Source organism: Gopherus evgoodei, chromosome 1, assembly GCF_007399415.2.
Source record: "Gopherus evgoodei ecotype Sinaloan lineage chromosome 1, rGopEvg1_v1.p, whole genome shotgun sequence".
NCBI lineage: Eukaryota > Metazoa > Chordata > Testudines > Testudinidae > Gopherus > Gopherus evgoodei.
Genome location: NC_044322.1, coordinates 266451397 through 266478991, shown reverse-complemented (window position 1 = coordinate 266478991; position 27595 = coordinate 266451397). Strand labels below are relative to the sequence as shown.

At 43.2% G+C, this 27595-nt stretch overlaps 1 protein-coding gene across 2 annotated transcripts in view; it reads left to right on the top strand.

The window, feature by feature from the left end:
* Positions 1–766: 766 nt before the first annotated feature.
* SYN3 (synapsin III) overlaps positions 767–27595 on the top strand; it is a 300237-nt gene continuing 273408 nt past the window's right edge. For both annotated transcript variants that reach the window (XM_030545198.1, XM_030545196.1), the window contains exons 1-2: positions 767–847; positions 27108–27588. In XM_030545198.1, coding sequence (XP_030401058.1) covers positions 27272–27588 — 317 coding nt within the window. In that variant the 5' untranslated portion in view covers positions 767–847; positions 27108–27271. The remainder of the gene's footprint in view (positions 848–27107; positions 27589–27595) is intronic.

Below are 27595 nucleotides of genomic sequence, written 5' to 3'. Positions count from 1 at the left end.
GTACTGTCAGGCTGTCACTCATATGAGAGGCAAATCCTGCTGTTCTCTCTCTCTCTGTTTCTAGTAGGGCTGAATTCTGTGCAGACATTTACTTTTCTGAACTATCTTGTCTGCCTTCACAGGTGTAAATAAATATCACAAGACCCCAGCACATCCCTCAAATGTCTGAACTGGCAGGACGTTGGGGTGTGACTGTTCAAATAGAAGAGCTCGCAGTGTAAAGCAGTCTCTCTATTTTTCATAACATATTTGTATCAAGGGACGACGGGGGGCATTTGATATTTTGCTATATTGATTTATCTGGACAGAAATTGACTTTAGTGCTTCGCTTCTCCCCAAGCAGTGCGAGGGTATGGCCAATCTGGAGGGGAATATTATGTTTTGGGTTAGGGAGGGTTGCACAAAAAAAATAGTGGAGACCACCAGGGTGTGGGGAAGTGAGGGGGTTTATAAGTGGAGAATCCATGGTTCCCTTTCCTCTGTGTATACTTGAGGCTTTTGACTAAGAGAGTGACAAGTCTGGGGGGTTTGCCCTCCCCTTTCTCAGTGAGAGGCATAAGGGAAAAGCCTGCCGGTGGAGCCAGAAATCTCTGACATCCGAGCCTGCACATCAGTTGTTTTACTAAATTATTCATCCTGCTCCTGTGATAATATAGTTATAAGGAGGAGCCTAATTAAATTTACTAGCTGGCTTCAGCCAATAGGGTGATAAGGATCCAGGACTATGAGATGACGATGAATCCTGCCAGTGTGCTGTGAATGCGAAGCAGAAGAAGGGACTTGCAATTTGTGTGCAGGAGGGGAAGAGAACAAGTCAAGGGCCTCTGGATTAGCAGACTGAGGAAAGGTAAGGAAGTGAGTGGAAATGGGATTCACCTGCATAATACAGGGCCTGTCTGTGAGCTTTTTTAAAAAATATAACCCTTGTGGACTATTTTCCTGGGGATTTTGGGAGAGAGAAGGAATTGTGTGTGTGTGTGTGTGTGTGTGTGTGTGTGTGTACACACTCACACAAGACATGTAGTGGTTGTCTTTGTCTATATATACACATTGCATATGTGTTCATGTATAATATATACACACGGACACACAATGCCCATGTGCATGTATTTGGAGGTGTTTGTGTTATATATGAATGCAGCAGTGATCTATAAAGTGTGTATATTATAAATGTAATTAGAAAAGGTGAGATACAGAAACAGCCTGATGAGCTAAAGAAATCTGGATAAACCTAGTAGTGTACATAGCTGATTTGAAGAAAATGGGACTGCACGGGTTGCCAGTCAGATATTTGAAATTAAACAGAGCAGGGATGAGAAAACTGGTGTGTGTTAATCTACGAAACCTGCAATGAGATGTGGGAATGGGAAAGGAGAAGGCAAATTAGAGCATTTGTCACAGCAGGTGGAGATAAACGGCAAACAGTCTATAAATGGATTCTCTAACATGGGAAAGAAAGTATGAATGACTAGAAAAGGCAATTATTTCTATCTGCTGCTGATCTACCTGAGCCTATGGGGGGTGGGGGGGGGGGGGTAGAGAAATCAGGAGCGCCTAGATAGCTGATTAGAAAATATCAACTGATTAGACCTTCTCATAAACCTGTCGCCTAAATAACATTCTATTGAGGTGTATCCACAGACTTTAATTCTCTCTTCTAATTACATGGGGTGGGGTGGGCAGCTCTCAGAGGGTGAGACTTTGAACTGGAACCCACAGATTCATGTTGTTTGGAATAGCAGGAGTATGCAAATTAACAAAGGAAATTAGGATCGGCACCACCTTTATGTACCATCCCCTTTCCCCTGTTAATGGGAGACTACCTAGGTTGGGTGGTGGTAGTTCTGTCAAGAATGGGTTTCTTTAAGATGACCGTCACTAGGTAATGTAGCGCTGAGACATAGAGGGGTGTTTATAGTGATGATGCTAAGATGCCAATTTTGTAACGTACAACATCCTTTCAACTAGTTAACAGAGGGTTGTCCCATTGTCTAAAACCTAAATCCATTTCATTTAATGAGTTAGTCCTATATCCCAATATATGGAACCCAGGGCCTTATCCCTCATTCTGTTTTTATTCCCCTCACCTCCCCTTCTCTGTTTCTGGGCTCCAAGAGGAAAGCATTTTTCCTCCCCTGCTCTCTGTAAACTTGCAGGCCAGATGGAACAATATATCTCACTGACCATGTTTTACATCAGTTGGAACTTTACAGACCCTTCCAATGAGTTCCAAGGAAAACAGAATCTCTGCTCAGAGACCATCAGACACTGACTCTGGGGGACATCAAGTCTCCCTACAAAGAGAGCAGGCAGACAAACATAAAAGGAGATGTGTATGGAATGACTGCCTCAGAACCTGGATTGATCACACTGGTTCAGTTAAAGTAAGAACTGATCTGATTCCTTGGCATTCCCTGATACCAAACCTTTTATAAGTTTAGTTCACTCGCCTCCACTCCCAAATATCTCCCCCTCTCCTGGCTTCCTCTTGGGGCCAGGAGATGGGGGAAGTCTGAACATGGCTGATATTCCATCCATAATATACCAATTCCCTTGCTTATCTTTACATTATTCTTGTAATATGGCCTGGCTGTTCTAGAAGTGTCTGGTGGGATCTGATATTGGGGGGATAATCTAAAGTCTCATTCTCCACTGCCTTACAGCATTTACACCTGTGCACCCTGAGAACCAAAGTGGCTGTAAAACCATCCCAGGCTGATCTGGGAGCACCCATTTTCATAGGTGTAAATGACTTCACGTTAGACGAGACAATGTTGAATTGGGCCCCTTGTGTGATTTGAAGCACCTTGCACTGTGTACAATGTTTGTATTCAATGACACAGGACCAGCAAAGAAACTGCCAAAGATAATAAGCTATAGCCCCTATTTAGGACTGAATAGCACTGTCTTCACTTCATCTGAAAAAGCTAGGCTGACTCGAGTGGGTGTTTAACGTAGGGTGTATTTTTGTCACTAGCTGTTCTCTTGCATGTGCATTTTGCTCCTTTTTTGTGACCCCAAGTAGAACAAAGCCACAATTATATCTGAGTTTGAGTCCAACTTTCAAAATATCCACAACAGCTAAGTGAGCTGAGATTGAAGCAAAACAAGTTTGTCCATCCCTAAATAAAACCCTCTTCAACTTGGGGACCAGAGATGCCACTGCTATAGCCTGAGCAGGAATAATTCAGTCTCCTACATATTCACATAATGAAATTGTCAGCCTCCATGCAAAGAGAGCTCACAGTTTAAAAAAGGATGGTCTACCTAGGCAGCTCATCCTTGTGTTTTAAAGGAGGCTCTCTCTGCCTATTGTTGCTGGACTGTTGTGTGCTGCTCCTGGAGAGCGGCACATAGGGAATTCAGTGAGGGGGGGTGAGGGAAGCTTTTCTGGTAACACCACAGCAGTTGTAGGCTGGGATTCGGTTGCAGCATTTATCCCTGGTTGGGTGAATACATTATTTGCTTCTGCCTCTGTGTCAGCAGTGTGGTTCAGAGGTGGGCAAAATGCCAGATTCTTCCCAAGGAACCTAACGTCATTGTCAGTTCACTTGTGGCAGAGACCATGCTTTGAAATCTGAGGTCACCCTCCCTGTTAATTGTTGAGATGATTAATTAATGCAATGATATCATTTTCCTGGGCTGAGGTTATGAATTGTAATAATGAGGGGCATGGAGGGATACAAGATTTTTGCTCATTTTAATGTTGTTAGAATTATTACTATGCTAGCTACTCCTCCTCCAAACAGTGGCCTCCTGTCCCTTTGATGATACTGGCCCGGCCGCCTTGTCAACTCTCCCCCTTGCCAAAATGGGCTCTGGTGTAATGCAGGCCAGATGCGCCCTGGGGGACTGCAGTGTGAATGTGGATGATGAGTGAGGGGCCCTAACCTGGCCACACTAGTTATGGGAACAATGAGTTCTAATCCATATTTCAGATTATATGTGAAACAGAGTGTCTACTGGATACATTTCCTTAATCTGGGTGTCCAGGCCAAATTGTGTTCTGCCTCCCTAAAATTCCCCTTTCACTTTCATCTGGATGAAATAATTCTCCTCCTCCTTTTAAAAAAAAAAAAGGTGAAAACTGGGTGTGTTGCACAATGACTGCTGCATTCCACACCAGAGGTGGTTGCATTTCAGAGGCTGATGAATGACCAATGTTTACTCTATCTATAATCCCTCAGGAGTAAAGGTGCTGTAAAAAGGTCAGTTGTTGATATAGAAGTATAGTAAGGGTGCAATCTGTGTCTGAGGTAATAACTATACCCTAGGCTGAATATCTCCGTTTCTCTCTCCTGTTGTCCTAGTATCTAAGCAAATAAACTCAGCAACTGAAAGACAAGGTGATTATAGTAAATAAACTCTTTTTGGTTTTGAGCTTTCGAGTTTGTTAGCCCTGGGCATGATTAGTAGGCAATAAATTAGAGTTGTCCTGAAGTTATTGCAATACTGAAATTCTTAATTGAAAATGTAAATAAAAGTGAAGAGACACAATACAGAGGGCTGTCAAACTGCTCCTCCTTGCTCACTCCACTTTTTTCCTGCTCTCCTGTGCCATCTCCTTTTTCACTGACATCCCTCCCCGATGATCCGCAAGCCTCTTGTCTTATGTTTTCAAAACTGAATAGGTGGGGAGGGGGAGAGATCCTTCCAATTTAAAGACAAATGTTGGGGCAAAATGGGTTGCTTTCCATTTAAGCAGTGCGGCAGCTTGGCTTTCTCTTCATCTTAGAGTACCCCACCCCGCCACCTGCTCTTGATGTTAAAGTTGCCATTTTCCTGCTTTGCTTTATGGGAGTGAGAAGCCAAGGTGACGTTTTTGTTGCTGACAAACCATTAGAAAACTCTGATTGCCATGAATCCTCTTTGACAATTGGCTTCTTATTCAATCAGGGTAGAGGTTTGCATATTTACAATACAGTTATCAAGGAATAACCATGTGGTGATTATGCAGATCCCTACACTGTGTCTAATAATGACTAGGAGCCAGTTTGCAGAGAATTGCATATTGTATAGTTAGTGAGAAATAACCACACAATGATTGTGCAGCTCAGAGTGCAGTATAACATTGCTACTATTAATAACAGGTTGACAGTGGCCAGGAGGAGGGTGAAATATCCCCAGAAGCTGTACTTATAATTTAAACCCTGCTTAAAGGGGACAAACAAAAGGGAGGCCCTTGTAAATGACGTATTACTGTGAGATGACCTTCAGGCTGGGTATGGCTTGTATCCCAAATAAACTGCTCTGCATACACCTGCGGATAAGGGCTAGATTCTCCATTGTTGACAGTGAGAAGGCGGGGGAGGTTTGGGAGGCTTTCCACTTACTAAGGTCCTCTCTAGTCTGGCTGTGGGGTACTTCGGGTGGAGATATGCTGAAACAAAGGCAGCAAGGATAGGTGACACAGAGTACCACTTCTCCAGGAAAGTGGGAATGTTGCCTCTAAATGAACTTTGAAGGAAATGGCCTGTTGTTTAACAGGATTGTTTTATTTTCACCAGTAACTCTTATTATTTCTCTATTCCACTGTCAGGTTTCATTGAATAGGCCTTTTCCCTTAGCAGAGTCCTCCTTAGAAGGTGCTCAGCTAGTACAGCGATGGGGGACATCTGAGTGCCCAGCTCAATTTAAAATCGATTGACTGACTGTACGTTAAGTGCTGCAGTAAACAGAAGAAGCATTTACTTTATTTTTAAATGTGTCTACCAACACTCTTGGATTGCAGCCCTTCTCTAGGGCTGTTTAAAATACCTGGCTAACGGTACTGCGAGACACTCTTAAAAATGTCACTTCTGAAAGTTATCCGGTTATTTTAAGTACCTATGACCTCACCATCAACACTGCCTCACAATCTTTAATGTGTTTATTCTCACAGCACTCCTGTGAGGTGGGGAAGTGCTATTATCCCCAATGTACAGATGGGAATTGAGGCACACAGAGACTCGTGGGTATGCAAACATACCCAAACTAGCTTTAATCTAGGTAGCTGAGGTCCATGGAGCAGTGATGGTGCAGCAGCATGGGCTGGCCCCGCAAGTAAAGTTACCCAGGGTTCCAGGTGGGCTTGCTGCTTTAATGCCCAAGCTAGCTAGAATACAGCTATGTATGTGTCACACCTCATGTATTCTAAGCAATGTGCGCGAGTGAGTCTGACAGAGCAGAGACTAGAACCCATGTCTCTCCAGCCTCAGACTAACCCTAGCCCCCAGACCGTTCTTCCTCGCTGACTGATTTTTTTAGGTCAAAAAGTAATTGGAATTAAGTAATATACTTATTTTGGCAATTTTGTCCTGACTGTGAATGCTAATGTCATGTTACCTATTGAGACTTACAGGCTCCCTGTCCAATCCAGAAGCACTGTGAAGAACTGTGGATTAGTTCAGATTATTTTATGATATGAACAGCAGCCTACTCAGTAATATCACTTCTTTGTAGGTTCAGTAACTGGGAAGAGATTGCTGTTTCATTGTAACAGCCTTACACATACATGGCTAAACTGGGAAGGCTGGAGGAGTATCATAGCCCATCCAAATTGCTTTTCATCACTCTGTCCCTGTAATAAATGGCTTCCTTCCTTGCAAAATGAAGTATTTTGCTGCCAATCTGCATACCGCTTTCACGCAATTTTCAGGTAACCATGAAGTTATTCCTGTGGATCTTTATTCCAACTAATTTACTAATATATGGTTTAAAAAAAAAACATGAAGGCCAAACTTAGGGGTGATTCAAAGGTGGTATGTAAGTTGGATGCTTGGGAGACCAAGATGGTGCAACTTACACCATTGTACACCTTCTGGCTTCTCCATGGATAAGGTGGAATAGGACATAGGCTACTTTTAATGGATTTGTTCTTCCACACTCTTGTTTATTGCTTTTCTTGCTACATTTCTCGTCTGGCCCTTCAGCCTGTGAGTTACCACCATTTAAATTAAATTTGATGGGCTTTGGGATAGTTTGGCTAGTTGGGAGTCATGGTGTGGACAGGAAAATTCCAATGGCAAACAGAAGAAATAATTATGGGTTTGCTGCAACCAAGCAGATTAGAGCATGGGTAAAATGGGCAATTACTAGTATTAAGTATCAGAGGGGTAGCCATGTTAGTCTGGATCTGTAAAAGCAGCAAAGAATCCTGTGGCACCTTATAGACTAACAGATGTTTTGGAGCATGAGCTTTCGTGGGTGAATACCCACTTCGTCGGATGCATGTAGTGGAAATTTCCAGGGGTAGATATATATATGCAAGCAAGCTAGAGATAATGAGGTTAGTTCAATCAAGGAGAATGAGGCCCTGTTCTAGCAGTTGAGGTGTGAAAACCAAGGGAAGAGAAACTGGTTTTGTAGTTGGCAAGCCATTCAGTCTTTGTTTAATCCTGAGCTGATGGTGTCAAATTTGCAAATGAACTGAAGCTCAGCAGTTTCTCTTTGAAGTCTGGTCCTGAAGTTTTTTTTGCTGCAGGATGGCCACCTTAAGATCTGCTATTGGAATTAGGAATGGCAATATACAAAAACCTGTAGGAGAACACTCCCTGGCCACACAATAGCAAATGCTTCTGGCCTTTAAAACCTGCTTTTAAAAGCATAGTAACAATCTTATTTTTTCAGATTTCTCAGCACTGGGTTGTTTGCCTTTTCCTATACCAGGTGCATCCATTCTAATAACACATTTTCCCCTACGCCCTGTAACTTGCAGGACTTTGCTAGGTAAGGAACAAGGATGAATGACCTGATAGTAAATTCTAGGCCAGCACCGTGTCAAGAAGTGGATTGGTTATAATACAGCTTTACTTTGCTCTGCAAAATGAACTGATAACACAACAGAAGATGCTGGAGGGCAGGGGCTGTTCAAACAAAGAAGAGTAAATTAGGGGCTTTTGGATTAATCTTAATAACAGCTCCAGACTCCATCACTGATTCATGGCCTGACCTTGTGCAAATCACTCTAATTGTGACACCGGACGCATCAAGAATAGCTCCAAGAGATTACACGGAAACAAAAGACAGGTGAGAAAACACATCAAGCATCTGCTCAATTCGAAAATGGGCTTGATGAAAGGAAGGAATGTGAGTGGCCAATGAGCCTTCTCCTGAGCAGTGCAGCTCTCCTGGCTAAGTATCTAGAGCTGAGACTCATTAATAGCATTTTCCTTCTGCTTGCTAAAACAAAGCACAAATGCTCTTTAGCAGGGCCGCCCAGAGGATTCAGGGGGCCTGGGACAAAGCAGGGAAGCTGCTGTGCTTGTACTCATCTGGCAGCAGTCTGGGTCTTCAGCGGCATTTTCGCGGCGGGGTGCCCTTCAGTCGCTCCGCATCTTTGGCAGCACTGAAGGGCCCGCCGCTGCCGAAATGCCGCCGAAGACCCAGACCGCTGCCGGGCCAGGGCTCACAGGGCCCCTGTGAGGCCCAGGGCCTGGGGCAAATTGCCCCACTTGTCCCCCCTCCCCCTGGGTGGCCCTGTTCTTCAGCAAGTGGGGTTAGAGAGAAATAACAGACTCGTCCATGGCGGAAGGCATGAAGGATTTACGCTTATGCATGTACCTGAAGAATATACATTTTTTTATTAACTTTGCAGGCAAGGCAGTCTTAAGCAGCTGTGTGAAGTTTCTCTGAATGGGAGGCTGGAGGGTAGTTTCTGTTATAAACAAAATGTAAGGGATCCCAAGAGATTAACAGAGTTACTCTGGTTTACCCTCAACAAGCTTAATAATTCAATAGAACCTTTCGAATCATAGCATAGCCCTGCTGCTCCCTGCAGGGTCCGTTTAGTGTATAAAAATTCCTGAGCTGACTAAATAGGATGGCTCTTGAGAGACAAGGGCTGTGGAATCAGACAAGCCTTTGTCTGTCAAGGGCTGCATCTGACTACTCCAGTTAATGGGCACCTGGGCTTTCCCCATGAGGTCCCCTGGATGTCTCCAACTGCCGGTCACATGTTACATGCCACCAGTCTCACATATTATGCATTTGTAACCACAAAAAGTACCTCCCATTTTGCTCAGCTTTGCAGTCAAACTCCTTGACACAAAAAACATTTCTCCCCAGGAATTAACCAAAAATATGAGTTGTTTTTAATGACAACAGGCATTTTCTGACCTTTCTTGTGGCACTAGCCTGCATCTCATTGAAAAGTGACACTGGCAGTGTGAGAGCCCAACAGCAGACTGCAAAAGCTATTATCCTTCTTTCATACCTATTTCACAATCGGAAGGAAAACTCTACTATTTCAACCAGACCCGGACAATTGACATATTGACTTGAGGTTTAATGGCGTCTTTAAGGCACAAGCCTTCATTGGGAGTGGGGTAGCATCACCCCAACCCAGTGGGAGCAGATCTGCTGCTACACCCCTTGCTAGGTTGCAGCATACTACATAGCCCTTTTGTACTATAGCCCTTCCTTTCAACATCCCTCTGCCCCCTTTGCAGAACACTGTGCTCAGGGGAGCAGTCCTGGGGCTCACCTGGTCCAAGTACTTAGTTTATGGTTGGCAATAATTCACAGTGTGGGTGTGGGTGTGGTGGGAAATTCCATCCATTCTGCCCCCTCCCTACCTGCTGCCTGCCACATAAGGGCCAGCACAGTCTGGCCTCTCAGGATCATAAAAGGAGGCTGGAACTTTTTTTACATCAGATTGTCACACAACCAGAGTCACAAATGATGCTGCTTTTCAATCAGACGGCTACTGGTGACAAGAAGCTCGGAAATGCCAACTACACCTAAAAACTTTGGGACAAACCTTGAAGTCACTGTACTATGCTATCCTTATTTGGGCCAGGACCCCAGCAGGCCAATGGGAGTTTTGACTAGGAAAATAGGATTTAACATTTTGAGTCATTGTCAGTTTATTCTTAATGAGAAGAGAATTTTTGATTATAAAGTTTGATTGCTAGGCTGAGCAAAATGGGTGGAGTTTGGTGGTTGATCCAGTAGTAAATGGGCACTGACAAGAGATTTTTTTTTCTACTGTTTCTGCTGCATTGGGTTGAACCTTTGGGGCAAAGAAGTCTGTGGACAGTTTTGGTTGCATGGAAGAAATGAAGCCTTCCAAGGGCAGTGGTTTGTGATGTGCAAAGTGAGCTCTACCTGGAGGTCCCTAACATCGCTGTAACAAATGTTAGAGCTGGTTGGACATTTTCTGCTGGAACATTTCTTGGTCAGAAAATGCCAGTTTTTCAAAAGAGAAATGTTGTGCAGAAATATGTCACCTTCGAAAACTGATTTCCTAAGAAAAATGGGGGAAACAGATTTGATAAGATCAAAACATGCTTCAGAATGAAACATTTCAAATTTCCATTTTGCAATGAATTTTTGTTCTTTTTTTATTTTATAATCTATAACTTCATGGCAAAATTTGTTTTCATTCTGTTTGAGAAGGAAAGAAATTTCAAAATCTCTAACACTTCCTCTTTCCCCCTGCACCCTGGAAATGAAAAATCCAGTTCCCACACAACTCTACTAAATACAGATTTCTAAGAGGGACAACCTCAACAGAGCTTCATATGCCTGGCCAACAGGGGGCATCCCTTTCTCTCATCTGGCAGAGCTACTGCTGAAGGGGTCTCCGGAACTGAGCAATGTATGCTTTGGATCCTGGTTATATCAGGCACTGCCTTAGTAGCTGTGTTCATTTGAAGCACTTGTGCTGACAGCCCTCTGATATGAATAAGAAGAGGCTGGTGGCAGGGTGTTTTCCTTGACTCTGAAACTTTCTCTTCTCTCCCCTCCTCCGCACCCTCCCTGGTAACTTAGTCTAACAGAGTCTGCATACAGACTCAGCTTCAGAATACACTGTAATCAGCTTCAGAATACACTGTAAAACTAATCTGCTTTTCCAGTGTATGGTCAGGTGGGTGATGGAGTTGGGAGCAGAGAAGTTTAGTTGGATGGGCTTGTAGATCTCTTGATGTTTCTGGTTGTTTTTCTTAATTAGTTGTACTGTACAACCTATACACAGTATCTGGAGCCAAGGTCAGGTCTGGTCCTTTTTAAATGTAAAAATAACAGGATTTATTTTTTAAAGAGGAAAATGAACAGGCAGACTGCACAAACAACAAGCTCATGGAGTAGCCAGTTGGATATTTATATGAGGGTGTAATCAAAGAGGGACAAAATTGGGAGGCGTCCTCAATCAGGATTGCTGCTCAAACTAAAAACTCCCTTCCCCCTAATGAAGCTTGGGTGCTGCAACCATTCTTAGATAACAGTTTAGTAGCTCTTTGCTAGCAGAGGAAGTGCTAGCCCACTGGGGAACCCTAAGCAGGAATGGTTTCCGCCCCCCCCCAACACATAATAAAAAGTGAAGGGTGGGGGAGTGGAGGGGAGTGGAGCTACTCAGGGCCCTAAACAATTGTTTGGTTTGTGTATGCCTCGTGCTGACTCTTTTTCCTAGTAAGTGGCAACCATTATATCACTGAGCAGGAATATAATTTAAAACAGATTTCAGAGGTAGCCGTGTTAGTCTGTATCAGCAAAAATAATGAGGAGTCCTTGGTGCCACAAGGACTCTTCATTTTTATTTAAAACGAAGTTACTAACTAGGCTTCACAGTATTTTTCCTGCCAGAGTTTCACTGCTGCTTTAGCACTCCGTGTTCTAGATGTTCAGGCAGGTGCCAAGGTGGTTGCAGCAAGATACCAGTTCGACCTGTCGATTTACCAGAGGTCTGCAGTGTTACAGCTCCTTGTTAGTGAGGAACTCTCAGGAGGCTATGGCTGCCAGTGACCCCAAGGGATAGAGTCTGAAATGAAGCATTGTAACAAAAGCAAATAGCAAGGACAAGCCAGCTGCCTCTACAGTATGACAGTTATAGTGCAGCATGGCAACATTCAGTATTGTGCCTTCACCAGAATTAAAATCAAGTCCTGATTTATATCAGCAAATCTGTTAGGATTCCTTCCAGGTAGCCAATTAGCCAGTAGACAATGCCTGGCAAGGACTTCTGCGCAGTCATGATCTGAGATCCATTTTTTAAAGAAACTAGTGTCTTCCATATGTTCTGTAGCAACATCTGATGTCTACTGGGGTGCTTGAAACTTGCTGCCATGTATCCTCCTCTTCCAGTCTGAGTCTAATGAGCTTCACAGCTTGGTAAAAGGCTATTTTCTTCAGTCAGGCTTCTGAGTGACTATTACTTTGTTTTTGTTTTCTATTCCATTTTTATGTTCTGGTTAGAAGACTGTCTTGGACCAGATAGGGTGGGTGTTGATAAAAGGCCAGACTGCTTGTTTGAGTTAGTTTTGAACCAGAAGTTATGTACTTGCTCCAGGAATCACTGAGTGAGGGTCTATAGATTGCGTTATGCAGGAGGTCCTTTCTGGCCTTATAGAATGAATAGCGTTTAGGTTCTTTATAACTGCTGTCAAGTGCTTTTGTGATAGTTGAAGCTGCCTAGGAACAATCTTCATCTTGTACAATTGCGTTTTTAATGGGGACAGCTGCTTCAGTGGGAATGACAGGCTATCCACAAGGATGCCTCTAGGGATTTTTCTGTATCCAGTACACAGCAATATATATTGAATGCCATACTGTGTATAGGTTCCAGTCCTGCAATGGTCTACATGTGGAATGCCTTTTAAGAGACCTCATCCACAGTTGTTCCAATGGCTCGGGGGAGCACATGCTGGTGTGACAATTCTTTCACCTTCTTATGTGATATAGTGGGTGCACCCACATGGCAGCTCACCTTTGTATGGCTGGTGTGGAGAAGGTTATGCACACACAGCTGGGAGTTCATCATCTGCGCTGAGCTTTCACAGTCCATGCACTCCTTGAGTTCCACTTCCAAATGTGGTAGTACTTCCACTGATGCTCAAGGGGGAAGGAGCCCTGCTCCATCCCCAGCCTTGTCACCCACACAGGGTTAACCATAATCTGTCCTAAAGAAATTAATCCTGTACATACAGAAGGGATGATTGCATAGATCAGCTATGAAGCCAGACTCTGTATGCATTGACTAATTTGTCATTTGAGTTGGGCACACAGGTGATTACGTATTCTTTTGTTTTCAGAACAATACCATTTTTCGGTTTCAAATATCTTCTGGTTATTGTATACTAAACTTATCTTCCTCATTGTTTTGAAATACATTACATACTTATTGCATATAGTGGAATAATTCTGGGTTTGTTTGTTTTTTACATTTATTTATCTAGGTTTTTCTATCAAGTTCATCTCCATAATAATTAATAAACCTTAATGAATTTAGCCTCACACAACCCTTTTTAAGGTACAAAAGCATCATTATTCACATTTACAGATGGAGAAAGTCAGGCACTGAGAGGTTAAATGACATACCCAAGGTCACACAGGACGTCTGTAACAAAGCAGGGAATTTTCAGGCTCATGCCTTAACCTCAAGATCATCCTTCCAAAAATATAATTCTGAATTATATATGAATGTATTATACTTTGCAAAATGTTCACTGCCGTACCACAACATGTAATAGGATAAATACTGCTCTCTATAGCACTCGTAGAAACCTATGGAATTTGATGTGACTGCATAAGTGTAACTGAGGGCAGAATTTGGCCCATTGTTTATAGAGAAAGGTCAGATTCTTTCAACAGGTAAAAACAGGAGAGTGCCTATAGCTGGAGTTAATTGCTAAATAGAATTTGATTGGTCTTAGTTAATTCTCCATTGTCCCATGCCACCCTTTTAGAGACTTGAAAAAACAAATTACATTTATGTTGGTATCTCTTCTGTACTTTTCTGCTTGGGAATGAAAGCAAGGGTCTGAGAATATAATGCAGATTGTTAAAAGCTGGCCAGCTCCAGCATGCACAGTGTTAGTGCACTAACCTTTTCAATTCTGGAGGCTTGGGTTTAAATTCTGGAGGAGAGATGAAAACAAAGTCAGTGAAGGAAGATGGAATAGCTAGTTTTAGCTCATCAGCCAGTTTTTTTTTTTAAGGAGCTCTTTCTATTTGCAGTTATACACATCTCTTTCCTCCAAAAGAAACTCTCAAACTGAATACAAGTGGCAGTTAGCAGGTATGCCTTTAGGCCCCTTGAGCTTCTCTATTCACCTCTGACCAAATGATAATAGTCCCTTATAGTACTAAGAATGCCTAGCACTTATTAGTAATGTAATCATAACCTGTGCAGAATTAACTACTGTGTTAGTTTTCTGATAATATATCAGCCCTGTTGGCCAGCCAGGGAAGTGGAAAGGATTGTCTCTTCATTTCAGTGTCATACGGGTAACCCTATTTCTACATTCCTAAGATCTGTAACATTAGCGTTCTGAATCTCATGCTATTTGTGATTGGCTATGCATACACTATTTGTGCATATACCCAGCAAGAATCAGTTGTAACACATGTGGCTGGAATCCCTCCAACAGTAGCCTGCTCTGACAGACTGATTGCAGAATAGAGTTTTTTCATGCTTTCATTTCCTTTTACCTGCTCCTTTCTCTTCTTCCCAGCCCTGGGAGAAAAGATGTGAATGTGTACTTGGGAAGGTGGATAGTGACATAGCTTTACTTGTGGCTCAAGACTTTGCAGTTAAATTGGTTTCTGGCTCAAATGTCTGAGTTTTTCCTCTCCATCAGAACATAAGAACGGCCATACTGGGTCAGAACAAAGGTCCATCTAGCCCAATATTTTGTTTCCTGACAGTGGCCAACTCCAGGTGCTTCAGAATGAGTGAACAGAACAGATAATCATCAAGTGAACTATCCCATGTCTCCCATTCCCAGCTTCTGGCAAACAGAGACTAGGGACACTATCCCTGCCCATCCTGGTGAATAACCATTGATGGACCTATCCTCCATGAATTTATCTAGTTCTTTTTTGAACCCTCTTATAGTCTTAGCCTTCACAACATCCTCTGGCAAGGAGTTCCACAGGTTGACTGTGTACTATGTGAAGAAATACTTCTTTTTGTTTGTTTTAAACCTGCTGCCTATTAATGTCATTTGGTGACTCCTAGTTCTTGTGTTATCAGAAGGAGTAAATAACACTTCCTTATTTACTTTCTCTGCATCCAGCATGATTTTATAGACCTCTCTATCATATTGCCCCTTAGTTGTCTCTTTTCCAAGCTGAAAAGTCCCAGTCTTTTAAATCTCTTAATATATATTCCCTAAGGTGGCTAGATGTTTACTATTCCCCAAAAATCTCTGTGGTTGGGCTTTAAAAAGGACTGGGTAATTTTGTGACTCTTAATGAACTAAGCCTAGATTTCATGCTTGAGGGGATCAGATGATTGATGATAATTCTAAGCACTTGTAAGTGCTATATGCTGCAGCACTTTAGATGTTCCAAGTGCTGCAGCTGTACAAACATTAATCCGTATAATACCCCTATCCATTAGGTAGAGTGTTATTTTCCTCATATCTAAATGGAGAAATTGAAACACAGAGGTTAATTGACCTTTTCTAAAGCCATACGTTAGAACTCAGGAGTTCCTGGCTTCCAGCTCTGTGCTTAGTCCATTACCTCTTGTGATTGCCTGTGTGCCAAGTTTTTCCTCCCTTCCTGATGCACGCAGTTGATTAGGTACATTGTATTTTCAATGCTTTTAGTCTATTGGTAGCTTCTAGATGTCAGAGATGATTCCACAGAACACCTCCACTGTCCAAGGTGGATGCAGTAATAGAATACAGAACAGAAGCCATGAAGGAAAAGAATTTGGTACAGGGCATTAACTCTTCACAGTTAGAGGCATAATTTACCTTTATATTTTCAAAGCATACTGCCAGATTTGCACAGCAAAATCTGGCAGTGTTACCCCTTTGTGAATACAAGTCTCCTAACAATTGACCAGGGCTCAAGAGTCGCCTGACTTCTTAAATAGCTTTCACGCATAGCTGACTGTCCTGTATACGCTGCTGGTGGCTGATTCTTTTGGTTTGGGCTTCCAACCTGAATTGTGATGTAGCAGCATCTTGCTGGCACTTGCAGAGTTGCATTTGAAAGACAGCCTAAGGCTTTGTGGCACAAAGACATCTGGCAGTATCTCAGAATTAAAAGTCTGTGTGTGCAACTGATGGGTTGACTTGATTTTAACCCCTTCCGTGTAACAAACAGAAGAGGCTGATATAAGATCTGAGGATACAGCTGCTGGATTTGACTTCTCTCTCTCTCACTGTCCCCGAACAATATCTGTCACATGGAGTTCTTTCCAGATCCAGGAGAGGGGACTGTCAGCTCTAGGGTCTGGAAATGAAACCAAAGCATATTTGTGCATGCATCTGTATGCGTACATCCATTTACATGAAAGGATATAATGGCTAGCAGAGCAGGGCTTTCATGTGCAGGACCACACAAGACTTTATGTATGTACATGCAATTGACAGGAATCTCCCTAAAAAATAAAGTCAGATGCAAAAAACTTTGCACAAAATTTGGGCTGGTTACTGTGAAAGGGTGGCCCGCCAACAAGGACAGGAAGTGCCTCATAGTCAGCCCACCCTGCCACCTGGCACAGTCCTTTAAGGCAGTGGTTCTCAACCAGGGGCATGGATATCCCTAGGGGTACCCAGAGATCTTCCAGCGGGTACATCAACTCATCTAGCTATTTGCCTAGTTTTACAACAGGCTATATAGAAGGCACTGGCAAAGTCAGTACAAACTAAAATTTCATACAGACAATGACTTGTTTATACTGCTCTATGTACTATATATACACTGAAATGTAAGTACAATATTTATATTCCAATCGATTTATTTTATACTTATACAGTAAACAATTTTTTAGTAATAGTGGCCATTACACTTATGTATTTTTATGTCTGATTTGGTAAGCAAGTAGTTTTTAAGTGAGGTGGAATTTGGGGTATGCAAGACAAATCATACTCCTCAAAGGGGTACAGAAGTCTGGAAAGGTTGAGAGCCACTGACCTACAGGGTTCAGAAGGCTACAGCAGATAAATATAGAAAGCTTAAAGCAGAGTTTCTCAAACAAGGGTCGTTGCTTGTGCAGGGAAAGCCCCTGGAGGGCCGGGCTGGTGTGTTTACCTGCCCCGTCCGCAGGTCCAGCCGATCACAGCTCCCATTGGCCCGGGCAGTGGGAGCTGTGATCGGCCAGACCTGCAGACGTGGCAGGTAAACGCCCGAGTCCGGCCCACCAGGGGCTTTCCCTAAGCAAGCAGCCACCCCTGTTTGAGAAACCGTGCCTTAAAGTCTTGAAAATGAATGGTGCTTAGGGAAGGAAACTGGACACTGCATCTTTAAGGGCCTGAAACCTTGCAGACAAGGCAGAACAAGGTCCCCTCTCACCCAACCAACTGGGAAGGAGCTGGGAGCAACATAAAGGATGTCTCCTTCCTCAGAGCAGATAGGAACTGGCAGGAGAAGGCTGCCTACACCAGTTGACCCCTCCAGAGTCGAAGGCTAATTGGGAAGGATGTTCAGCTGAAGGGAATTGGTAAAAGCCTTGCACCTGACTTGAATCACAACCCTAGCCCCAGGAAAAGGGCCAGAGAGGGAACTACTGCTTGAAGGAGGGGAAGAGGCCTGGGTAATAACCTGGCTCCAGACGGAGGGCGGAAGGGGAGCTTCTGATTCATGGAAAGCAAGACCAGTTAACCTGAGCCAAAGAGGCCTGAGGCATAACCCTAGCTCCTGAGACAGGGTTAAATGGGAAAGTCTTTCTCAGAGGGGAGAAAGACTGACTAGCCCCATGCAGGAGATGGAGGAGTTATTTGCACCACCTCGCTGCTGTGAGCAGCTAAGAGGGAGTTCTGCTGTAGCTGCCTAATAAGTGGTGAGAAACCATAGATTTCAGGCAGGGCTAGTAAAATACAAGACCTGGGGAAAGATGTTGAGAAGCCAAGTAAAAGGTAGGCACAACCTTTTGTGTAGTCGCAGCATAGCACTGGGAGAGAGCTCTCCCAGCACTCTAAAAAGCCCACCCCCACGCAGCTCCCAGCGCTGGTGCACTGTCTGCACTGGCACGTTACAGCTCTGAAACTTTCGGCGCTCAGGGGTGTGTTTTTTTCGCACCCCTGAGTGAGACTGTTACAGCGCTGTAAAGTGCCAGTGTATACAAGCCCTAAGTGTGCTCAGATTCCAGAGGCCTGTTCGTCTCTTGATACGTAGCATCAGTTAATGCTAATGGGAGCTATGTCCCCATGAGTATGCTGGAATTAGCAGATGCCTGCATCACAGCACATGGAGGAAAACTTTTTTCCAGACATTTGTCATAGGTTGCATATTAGGTATGTAAAGGGGCAGTCCTTCTTCCCTAGGCTTGACAAGCGTAGAAACCTAGGATAGTCAGGAGTCAGGAATGGTGAAAGAGTGAAGAGGGCAAGATTAGCAGGTGTCAAATGAGTTGTCTGTGATAACAGAATGTGTGGAATGTAAGATCCCAGAAAAGCAAAGGAGGTCTATATCAACTGGAGTTGAGACTTATAGAAGACTATTAAACCCTTCAGATAGTAAAATCCTTGGGAAACTGACTTTATTTTTGTTTTTTGGTCTTGTACATGCCTATTCCCTAAGTGAATTAGGAAAACAAAGACTCAATGCATGAATTATGGGCTGAAATTCTAAGGCCTGTTATCCAGGAGGTCCGATTCAATGATCATAATGATCCCTACTGGTCTTAAAAATGTATCAGAATTAATGGATTTGAGCTCCTAAATCACATAGGTCAGGGGTGGCCAACCTGTGGCTCCTTGCATAGGTGCTGACTCCCGGGCTGGAGCTACAGGTGCCAACTTTCCACTGCTCAACCCCAGACCCTGCCCCTACCCCACCCCTTACCCCAAGGCCCTCGGCCCTTCCCGCCCCCTCCCCTGAGCCTACTGCACCCTTGCTCCTTCGCCCTCCATCCCAGAGCCTCCTGTACTCTGCGAAACAGCTGATTGCTGCAGGCAGAAGGCATGGGGAGGGAGAGGGAGGTGCTGATTGTCAGGGCTGCTGGTGAACAGAAGGTGCTGGGGGTGAGGGGCGCTGATGGGAGGCTGCTGACGTATTACTGTGGCTCTTTGGCAATGTACATTGGTAAATTCTGGCTCCTTCTCAGGCTCAGGTTGGCCACCCCTGACATAGGTGCTGATCAAAATCCCACCCAGGGTCCTTGATTCACAGATAATTTAATCTATCGGTACTTGGGGTATTCTTAGTGAATTGTTAGTTAAGTTCAGTGTAATGTCTGAAACTAACCTGAGAGACTGTTTTAGCTCAATAGCAAGAAAATAATGCAGTTTCCCCCGCTTTTAAATAATTGATGTATCGTGACTAATGTAAAATACATGTGAAGTGTGGAAATGGCATGGGGATAGAGAAAAATATTTTATGTATCCATCAGGGAAGAACAGCAATGAGGCTGGAAAGGCCTCTGCTGATTCCTGTGAGAACCAATGAGTTGTCAATCCCACGGGCATTTTTATCTGGATGAGCCCTAATGCACATTGTCAGGCTCTACATATTAAATACATCCAGCGTTTTGATTTTATTCAGATCAATGCACTTCAAAGCCATAGCTCTCTCAGGGAAGGAAGTCCCTGCTTTATTAATGCCAAGGCTGGTATCACTTTCATTCCTGTCACCATGAAATCAAGGTTTATACAGTTTCTGCAGGAGACTAAAAGACCAACAGATTGTCTGAGGTGCCATCAAATCCAAGGCTGGATTGAGGGGCGAAAAAAACCAACCTGGGGCTTTTAAACACTGCTGGGTCCCTTTTACAGCTCTGCCTATTAAATTTATGGAATGCTTATTTGCATAAACTTCCCAGTTTGCACTGCTGCCGCCTGCTTTCCTTTGATCTGATGTGGGGGAGTGCCCATAGCATACATACAAGTATTAGTCTTAATGGGAGCATTAGTGTCAATATTGCAAAGCAAGCCTTGAGTTTGCAAAGGCCCCTTTTACTCTAGGGAGATAAAGAAAGGAGACAGTCTGCTAGTTCCACAGACTCTTAATATGGAGATGTCTCTGTACTTTCCAAGGATTAACACTGGATTTCTTTGCCCAGCATTGCTTCCTCTCATCGAGCTGTCTCTGGCTTTGCTGATAAGGAGGTTATGATGTGGAAAACAGCAGTGCCTCAGAAGGCCTTCCTAACTAATGGACTATAGAGCTCCCAGTGATGCCACCTCTCGCAATTTTATTACAAGTCTCATGATCTTCTGTGCATGTTCTTAAAGCCTCAGCTCCTCTAACTGAACGATTACATGACAACCTGATTTCATTTTTTAAAAAAGTTTCTAGTCTTCATGGCTGAGGAGAGAATCTTAAAAATGTGACCCCCTGTGACCGCAAAGGGCTCCAAAACCCGAAGGCAATTGAGAAATAACTTTGGATTCTTTGTCTTAACAATTAGGCATTTTAAAAAAAATCTCATGATTGTGATTTTGAGCCCTGACTCATGATTTTTGAAACTCAGGGTTGGTAATACTAGTCACCTGATAGTAATTGCTGGATTCCCAAAAGTGTCTTTCTCTATTTCTTCGGAAAGTGGAAAGGCCACATTCTGTGCTTTTGCAGCAGTGTAATTCCACGGAAATTCACTCCTGGTTTGTACCAGTATTATAGAGAACAGAACTGGGCCCATTTGGCTGTTTAAAATGTGAATCTATGTTCAAAGATCTGGTATCATCAGGGTTGCCAAAGAAAGAGCACCACCCCTTGTGGCAGACCTATGCAAGTGACTCTCTTGATCCCAGATGCAGAAGGGTGAGATCCATTGTTTGCTGATTTGAACATTGCTCACTTGAAGTCATTAGGAGCAGGGTCCTGGATACAGTCTGACATGGGTCCGTCAGTTCAATGCCTCCTGCTGGCATACATAAAAGGATCAGGGGAAACCTTAACGCACTTAGCAGGATTCAGCCAACCCGCTTCTGTTTCCTCTGGGCTCCAGCTCACCCATAGGGATAGTAAGTGATTTAAGTGAACATGTGTCTGGGCTGTTTTTTTTTAACACATGTCAAAGTTTAAAGATGGCTTGGATTTTTACTGCTAAATTATGGAGAACTAGCCTGAGGCAGTTCAGCGCCCAACCCCCTCTGAAATTCTCTGGGAGTTGGTTGCTTAATTCCCTTAGTATTCTTTGTAAAAACTAGCCAGAACATTTAACTAAATAATAAAGATAATCTGCATCTTTGCATCATGTTCTAATTTCATTAGTCCCTTTCTACTATAATCTTCAATGTAAACACATGCACTTGTTCCTGTTGCCTCTTTTTTTTTGTTTCCTTCTGTGTCTCTGTATGTCAGGGTTCCCTCCCCACTCTAAACTGTGGGGTACAGATGTGGGGACCCACATGAAAGTCCCCCTAAGCTTATTTTTACCAGTTTAGGTTAAAAACTTCCCCAAGACACAAATTCCGTCCTTGCCCTTGGTATTGCTGCCACCACCAAGTGATTTAAACAAATATTCAGGGAGGGGCACTTGGAGCCCTACCTCCCAAAAATATCCCCCCCAAGCCCCTACACCCCCTTTCCTGGGGAGGCTTGAGAATAATATCCTAACCAATTGGTTACAAAGTGAGCATAGATCAACCCCCCCTAGGTCTTTAGGACACTGGAAAACTATCAGGTTCTTAAAAGAAGTTTATTTTTAAAAGAGAAAAGAATCACCTCTGTAAAATCAGGATGGAAGATAACTTTACAGGGTAACCAAAAGATTCAAAACACAGCCAATTCCCCTCTAGGCAAAAATGTAAAGTTTCAGGAAAAAAACCACAGGAATAAACCTCCCTCTTAATCTAGGGAAAATTCACAAGCTAAAACAAAAGATAATCTAACGCATTCCCTTGCTATTACTTACTATTTCTGTAATATTAGATGTATCATTTCAGAGGAGCTGGATTACTTGTTTGGTCTCTTTGTCTCAGAGAGAACAACAACACAGAGCACAAAGCAAAAACCTTCCCTCACAGATTTGAAAGTATCTTCTCCCCTGATTGGTCCTTTTGGAAAGGTGCCAACCAGGTTATTTGAGCTTCTTAACCCCTTACAGGTAAAGGAGGGATTTTATGCTACCCTTAGCTGCATGTTCATGACACTGCATATGTCTGGGTTTTCATGGGTTCTCTTGCTGTATTTTGGTTTGTCTGATTTCCCCCCCCCCCCCCATCTTCTGATTTCTTACTCTTTCTCTTTGTCCTTCATTTTTCACTTTCTTTCCCAGAGGACAAAATTATTCCTGTGTGGGAGGCAGGGTGGTTTTTGTTTGTTTTTTCAATCTTGTAACTTTCATTTATTTGTAGTGGTTCTCTGCATTTTCCCCTGTAACTTTTGCCCTCAAAGGCCCTGAATTGCAGACGCTCTCTTACCAACTGAGGAAACACAGTTCTTGACACAGTTCTGTTTTGAACACCAGGGGGGGGGTTGGTCAAGAATGACCTGAAGATCTCCCTAAACCCTCTTTTCTCTGTCAGCTCCAGAGCCCCTTGCATTTCCACTAGGCTCCAGCTGTTCAGCTGCTCCAGTTTTATGAGTTGTTTGGGGCTTGTCTTTGCTAACACGCTACATCAGCGCAGCTGTGCCAATGTAGGACATCTGGTGAAAATACGCTATGTCGACGGGAGAGCACTCTAATTCATGTCTGTAAAGCATTTTGGGACTTGCAGATGGAAGTCTGTCCAGAAATGAGTTTTGAATCTTTGCCGTTCCAACCTCTGGACTTCCATAGAGCATTCTCTGTGTCAAACTTGTCCTAGCCATAATTGGCAAGCTTTTTGCAGCTCCATACCCTAACCCTGCCACTGTTTGGAGGAATGGGTGTTGACCACAAGCTTAAATTTATGGTTTTATGCAAATTATTTGCAAATACGAAAATAATCTCACTGAATATTTTACATAATATGACCAACACATTACTTGGCAGTTGTGGGGTGGACCCTGACTGTTTAGCTCATAGAATATTTGGACTCTGGATATTGTTTCCCTCCTGCTGAATGCAATCAGTGGAGTTATGCAAAGACCAAATGGGGCTTGTGAACTCTTCATGGATGTTGCACGTTGACTTCAGCTGAAGTTGTGGCTAGGAGCTGCAGGATGTGAGGGCCCAGTGAAAATGAAGCCCTGTTCTGATGTACTCGTCTATAGAGCTAAAGAACAAAGGCAAGTATGTACAGTGTGGGTGTAATGCAGAATAGATTGTTTTTGATGTTTTCCGGTAAGCAGGGTGCTTGTTGGCCTTTTACTTATGTATGCAATTACTGATCTTTCTTTCATTTTAGATAAAACCTTCTCTGTAGCTGGGCTAATGGTAATCAATATATTGATATGGCAGAGCTACAATTACCTTTATTTAAAAAAATGGATTTCAATTACTTCATTAATTATGCTAATCTCAGGCTGATGAAAACATCCCCTCAAGGTACACTCTTTTCCTAATGGTTTTATAAAGAAATGAGCACACCTCTTGTCATTTTCCCACACACACTTTTACAGATGGAGTTGGAGGTCAAATCCTTCCTGAATTTCTAGACTCTTGGTCGGCAACCTTCCTGACATAGTGGGATTGTCTTCCTTTGGAATGTATCAACAATACAATGATTTTGGAGGGTTCAGTTAGTGGCACAGAGACAGCCCCAGAGCACTGTCTCCACAGAACTCCAAGCCCATGCCAGTCCAAGGAGAAGGAGACCAGTAAATGAGGCCAATCTATGTCTTCCATGTGGCAGCGCAGAATAACTAATATCTTTTTCCTTGTTTCAGGGTGCCAGTAAGCACCAGTGCATCTCCATTACTGGATGACAAGCATTCTGTAGTGTAGGATACTTTTATTTATTATTTTAAATTCTTTCACTCTGTTTTGTTATTTCCTGTTGTTGTTGATCCATGCAGATTAGTTAATATTACTTTGTCCTTTGCTTAGAAGATGTCAGGCTTGTAGAGGAGATAAGAGCTATACAAGGACCAAGTAGTTGGTAAAATTTTCAGACATGGAGCTGCAAGTTTCGTGGGACTTTGGTTCCTAAGTCACTTAGGTGCTTTCAAAAATTTTACCCATCATGATTATTATCGATAGCCACAGGCTTCCTCTAATGGCTGATAGCAGTAATGGCAGGAAATGAATGCTTTAGCAGTGGAACAGGGGACAACGCCCCAAAAAGCTGCAAAGATATAAAATGATTTATTACACTGTTGATATTGAAATTAGATTTCTGCTGACCCTCCACTGTCTGCCATCTGATGCCAAATACTCCAAGCAAACGTACCAAATTATGCAGTTTTCCATATGTTGTAATTGGACTCTGTCCATATGTGAACTGCACATTACCATAACCAACACTAAACTTGGACCTTGGTGGTCTGCAGACAGCAACTCTGCTCAAATGTCCCTCATACTAGAATGTGGGTAGACTGTGTCATGTATAGTAGTTATGTATTCATTCCAGTTCTCTTTCTGTATTATTTAGAGAAATGACACATGCACCTCCGCCCAAGAGAGGCCCATGCAATGTCCTTCTATTAACCTACCTGTACTCTTCAAGAAAGCCTTCTCTCACCATTCTGCCACTGTGGTTACCACCTGGGATAACATCTTTCCTAACACAGAGATTTGTTGTTACTATTGTGGTAGGACAGTGGCAGTCAGAAGGTTAAGTCTGAACTGTGGGGTGGAATGGTTCCATTTTACTAGATATGAAAGCTGTGGGGATGATCTGTAATAATTTAAGCATAGTGTATGTAACCTGATTGTGGTGTGTGGGTGTGTAGCTATATTAAATGACTGGAATATTTACCATATGCATATGTTGATTTAGTTCTATAGCAGGGCAGTTAGGAAATTAGCAGGAAGGCAAGACAATGTTTCTAGACAAGTAACCTCCTAGTAAAGAAGGCAGGGGTCACTGAGGAGCAATACTTGAACTCTTAGCTGGAAGCTCCTTCTGGTCACCAGTAAAGATACAAGGCTTATTTTGTCAAGGTTGGGAACCAGAATATCAAGAGTAGGGTGACCAGATGTTAAGCGGAAAATATCGGGACCGCCTCAGGATGGGGTTTTTTTTGTTTTTTTTTTTACACCACCCATCCGGGAGTTTGGTGGCAATTCGGCGGCGAGTCCTTCACTCGTGGACAATCTTCGGCGGTATTTCGGCGGCAGGTAATAAACCTTGCCACCAAAGACAGAAGCACCTGCTGTCAAAATACTGCCGAAGACCATCCGCAACTGAAGGACTCTCCACCAAATTGCCACTGAAGATCAGGAAACAAAATATTGGGACAAATAGCGTCCCAACCATACTCTGGCCAGGACGCGGGACAAACTCCTCAAAATTTGGACAGTCCCAATTTTATTGGGATGTCTGGTCACCCTCATCAAGAGGCCACTAATTGGCTAAAAAATCACCCTCAAGAGAAAGGGAGAGGCAGTTGTCAGAGGTTGTTTGAGAGGAAGAGGCTTATACAGACACAGGGCCTACAGAAGGGGTCTGAAGCAGCTGGGCCTTTGTAACCTTTCAGGGGACGGTAAACCTTAGTAAGATAGAGGTGTACAGACTGTTCTGTTTTGAAATCCTTTCTCGGACGCAATGTTCCTACTATTAAGATTAAACAATACTTACCTTTACGAATGCTATCTGGCCACTGTATTAACCACTGGTCAAATCTCCCAAAAGGAAGACTTGCAGCTGCCAAGCCCAATTGGACCTGTAGGGAAATCACAGTTGGTACATGAACGGGGGGAGGAGAGTAGCCTGAGGCCTGGTCTAAGAGTTAGAGAATTGCAGGATTCCAGGGAAATAAAGGCTTGAGGCCAAAGACTTGAGGGGTGCACGCAGAAAGACTTGAGAGGAGTCCAAGGTGCTGCTATTCCTGCAACTGTGACACAAGGAATGGCCTCCACTGATTTAAGAGGCAGCCATCACGTTCACTGCTCCAGACATCTGCTATAATAAATTCCTTTGTGTTACTTGTTACTGGTATCCAAGACATAAACATGATTGACTACCATTATGTTGCTGTTGTATCATTTTTGGTTCTCCACTCATTCCCTACTATGCCTAGACAAGACCCAAAGATGTATGCTGTGTTAGCAGAGAAGGGGGCCTTGCAAAGTCCCTGTGGAAATCCTATTCCCTGGCTCCAGTGCCTCCAGTTGTGAAATAGTGAAGTGATGCCACTAACTCATGTGGCATTAGTTTGCTCTGAAATATTGGATGCATTTTCCATAAATAACAAGATAATTTAGTGGCTCAGGAAAAAATCCAGGTGTTTAAATTTCTCCTTGTTCATTACCTGATTGGAAAAGATCAGCAGAGTAATACACCTTATTCCTAAAAGAAGCATTTAAAACTAGAGGACCAAGTTTGCAAAACAGCCTCAATTTGGCCTTTTTAAAAATTGTGCTTCCAAATTTGTGTATGCCCCTGAAACCAACTAGCAAATTCGATAACACGATAATATCTCTAGTAACTACCTAATATTAATGATGCTCAAAATCTAGATATGAGGGACACAAAATTGCACATACAGAGCCAAGTACAGAATGAAGCTTCTTTTGAAAACTGGCCCTGGAGTGTCACATGAGCCTTGCTCCAGGATTTTTTTCCCACTAATGGTTGTGTTTAGAACGTTTGCTTCTCAAAATTCAGAGTCCCTTTAACAAGCCAGCAGCAAATTGTTGTTTTTTTTCAGTCAATCCGTTTGCTGAAATTTCAACATATCCAATATTTGTCTCATTTCTCTTGCCTCAGAATAGACTCAGATTGCTAGCTGGAGTGAAAAAAAATTTTCTTCTCCATGGTGAACAGTGTTGTAGAAATAGCCAAATGTATTATGGAACTCTTTTTTTTCCCCTCAACTTCCTCTGAAACACTAACTACTGGGACACCAAATCAATAGACACATAGCTATTTTTAGAGCCCTGTACAGATGCAAAATTTGTATCCACATCCGATCCACGGATATAAAGCAGATATCTGCAGATTTGCAGGGCTCTAGCTATTTTAATCTTTCTATTGTGACTGGAGGAGGAGCTGTGTGCAGTTCAGTGACACTTGGGGGCAGGAAAAGGCCACGAAGCCTACCTACTTCTACCCACTTGGCCTATGTGCCTTGCTAGCAAGTCGGTGTAGGATATCCTGCACATAAAGTAATGACCCTTCTCCACTTAAAGGCTCAGTGAGTTGTTCTAGTATGAAACAATTTATCTGCATCTCACACAAGTGTCTCTTGTTCTTCCACAGGAAAAAAGGTCTATTCCTACTTCTTCCTCAAACATAATTTCAAGGGTGACAACATCTCTCTCTGGACTAAGCTATAGTGACTCCAAAAGCCCCTCTGGACTGTGGGATATAGTTATTTTGTCTTGCTTGCATTGTGGAGAAATTCTCCATCCTGAGCATCAGCAATGAATTTCCTCCGAAGGCGCCTCTCGGATAGTAGCTTTGTGGCCAACTTGCCCAACGGCTATATGATGGATCTGCAGCGTCCTGATAACTCCACTAGCTCTCCAGGTTCTCCAGCAACTGAGAGGAAGCAACAGCAGCAGCCATCTCAGCCATCACCCTCTTCTTCTTCTGGAACCAGTATCTTCAGTTCCATCTCCAGTGCCATGAAGCAGACCACACAAGCAGCTGCAGGACTGATGGAGCACTCGGCAAGCCCTGCTCCTGTAGCTCAGAAACCCAAGATCCTTTTGGTGATTGATGATGCTCACACGGATTGGTAAGCA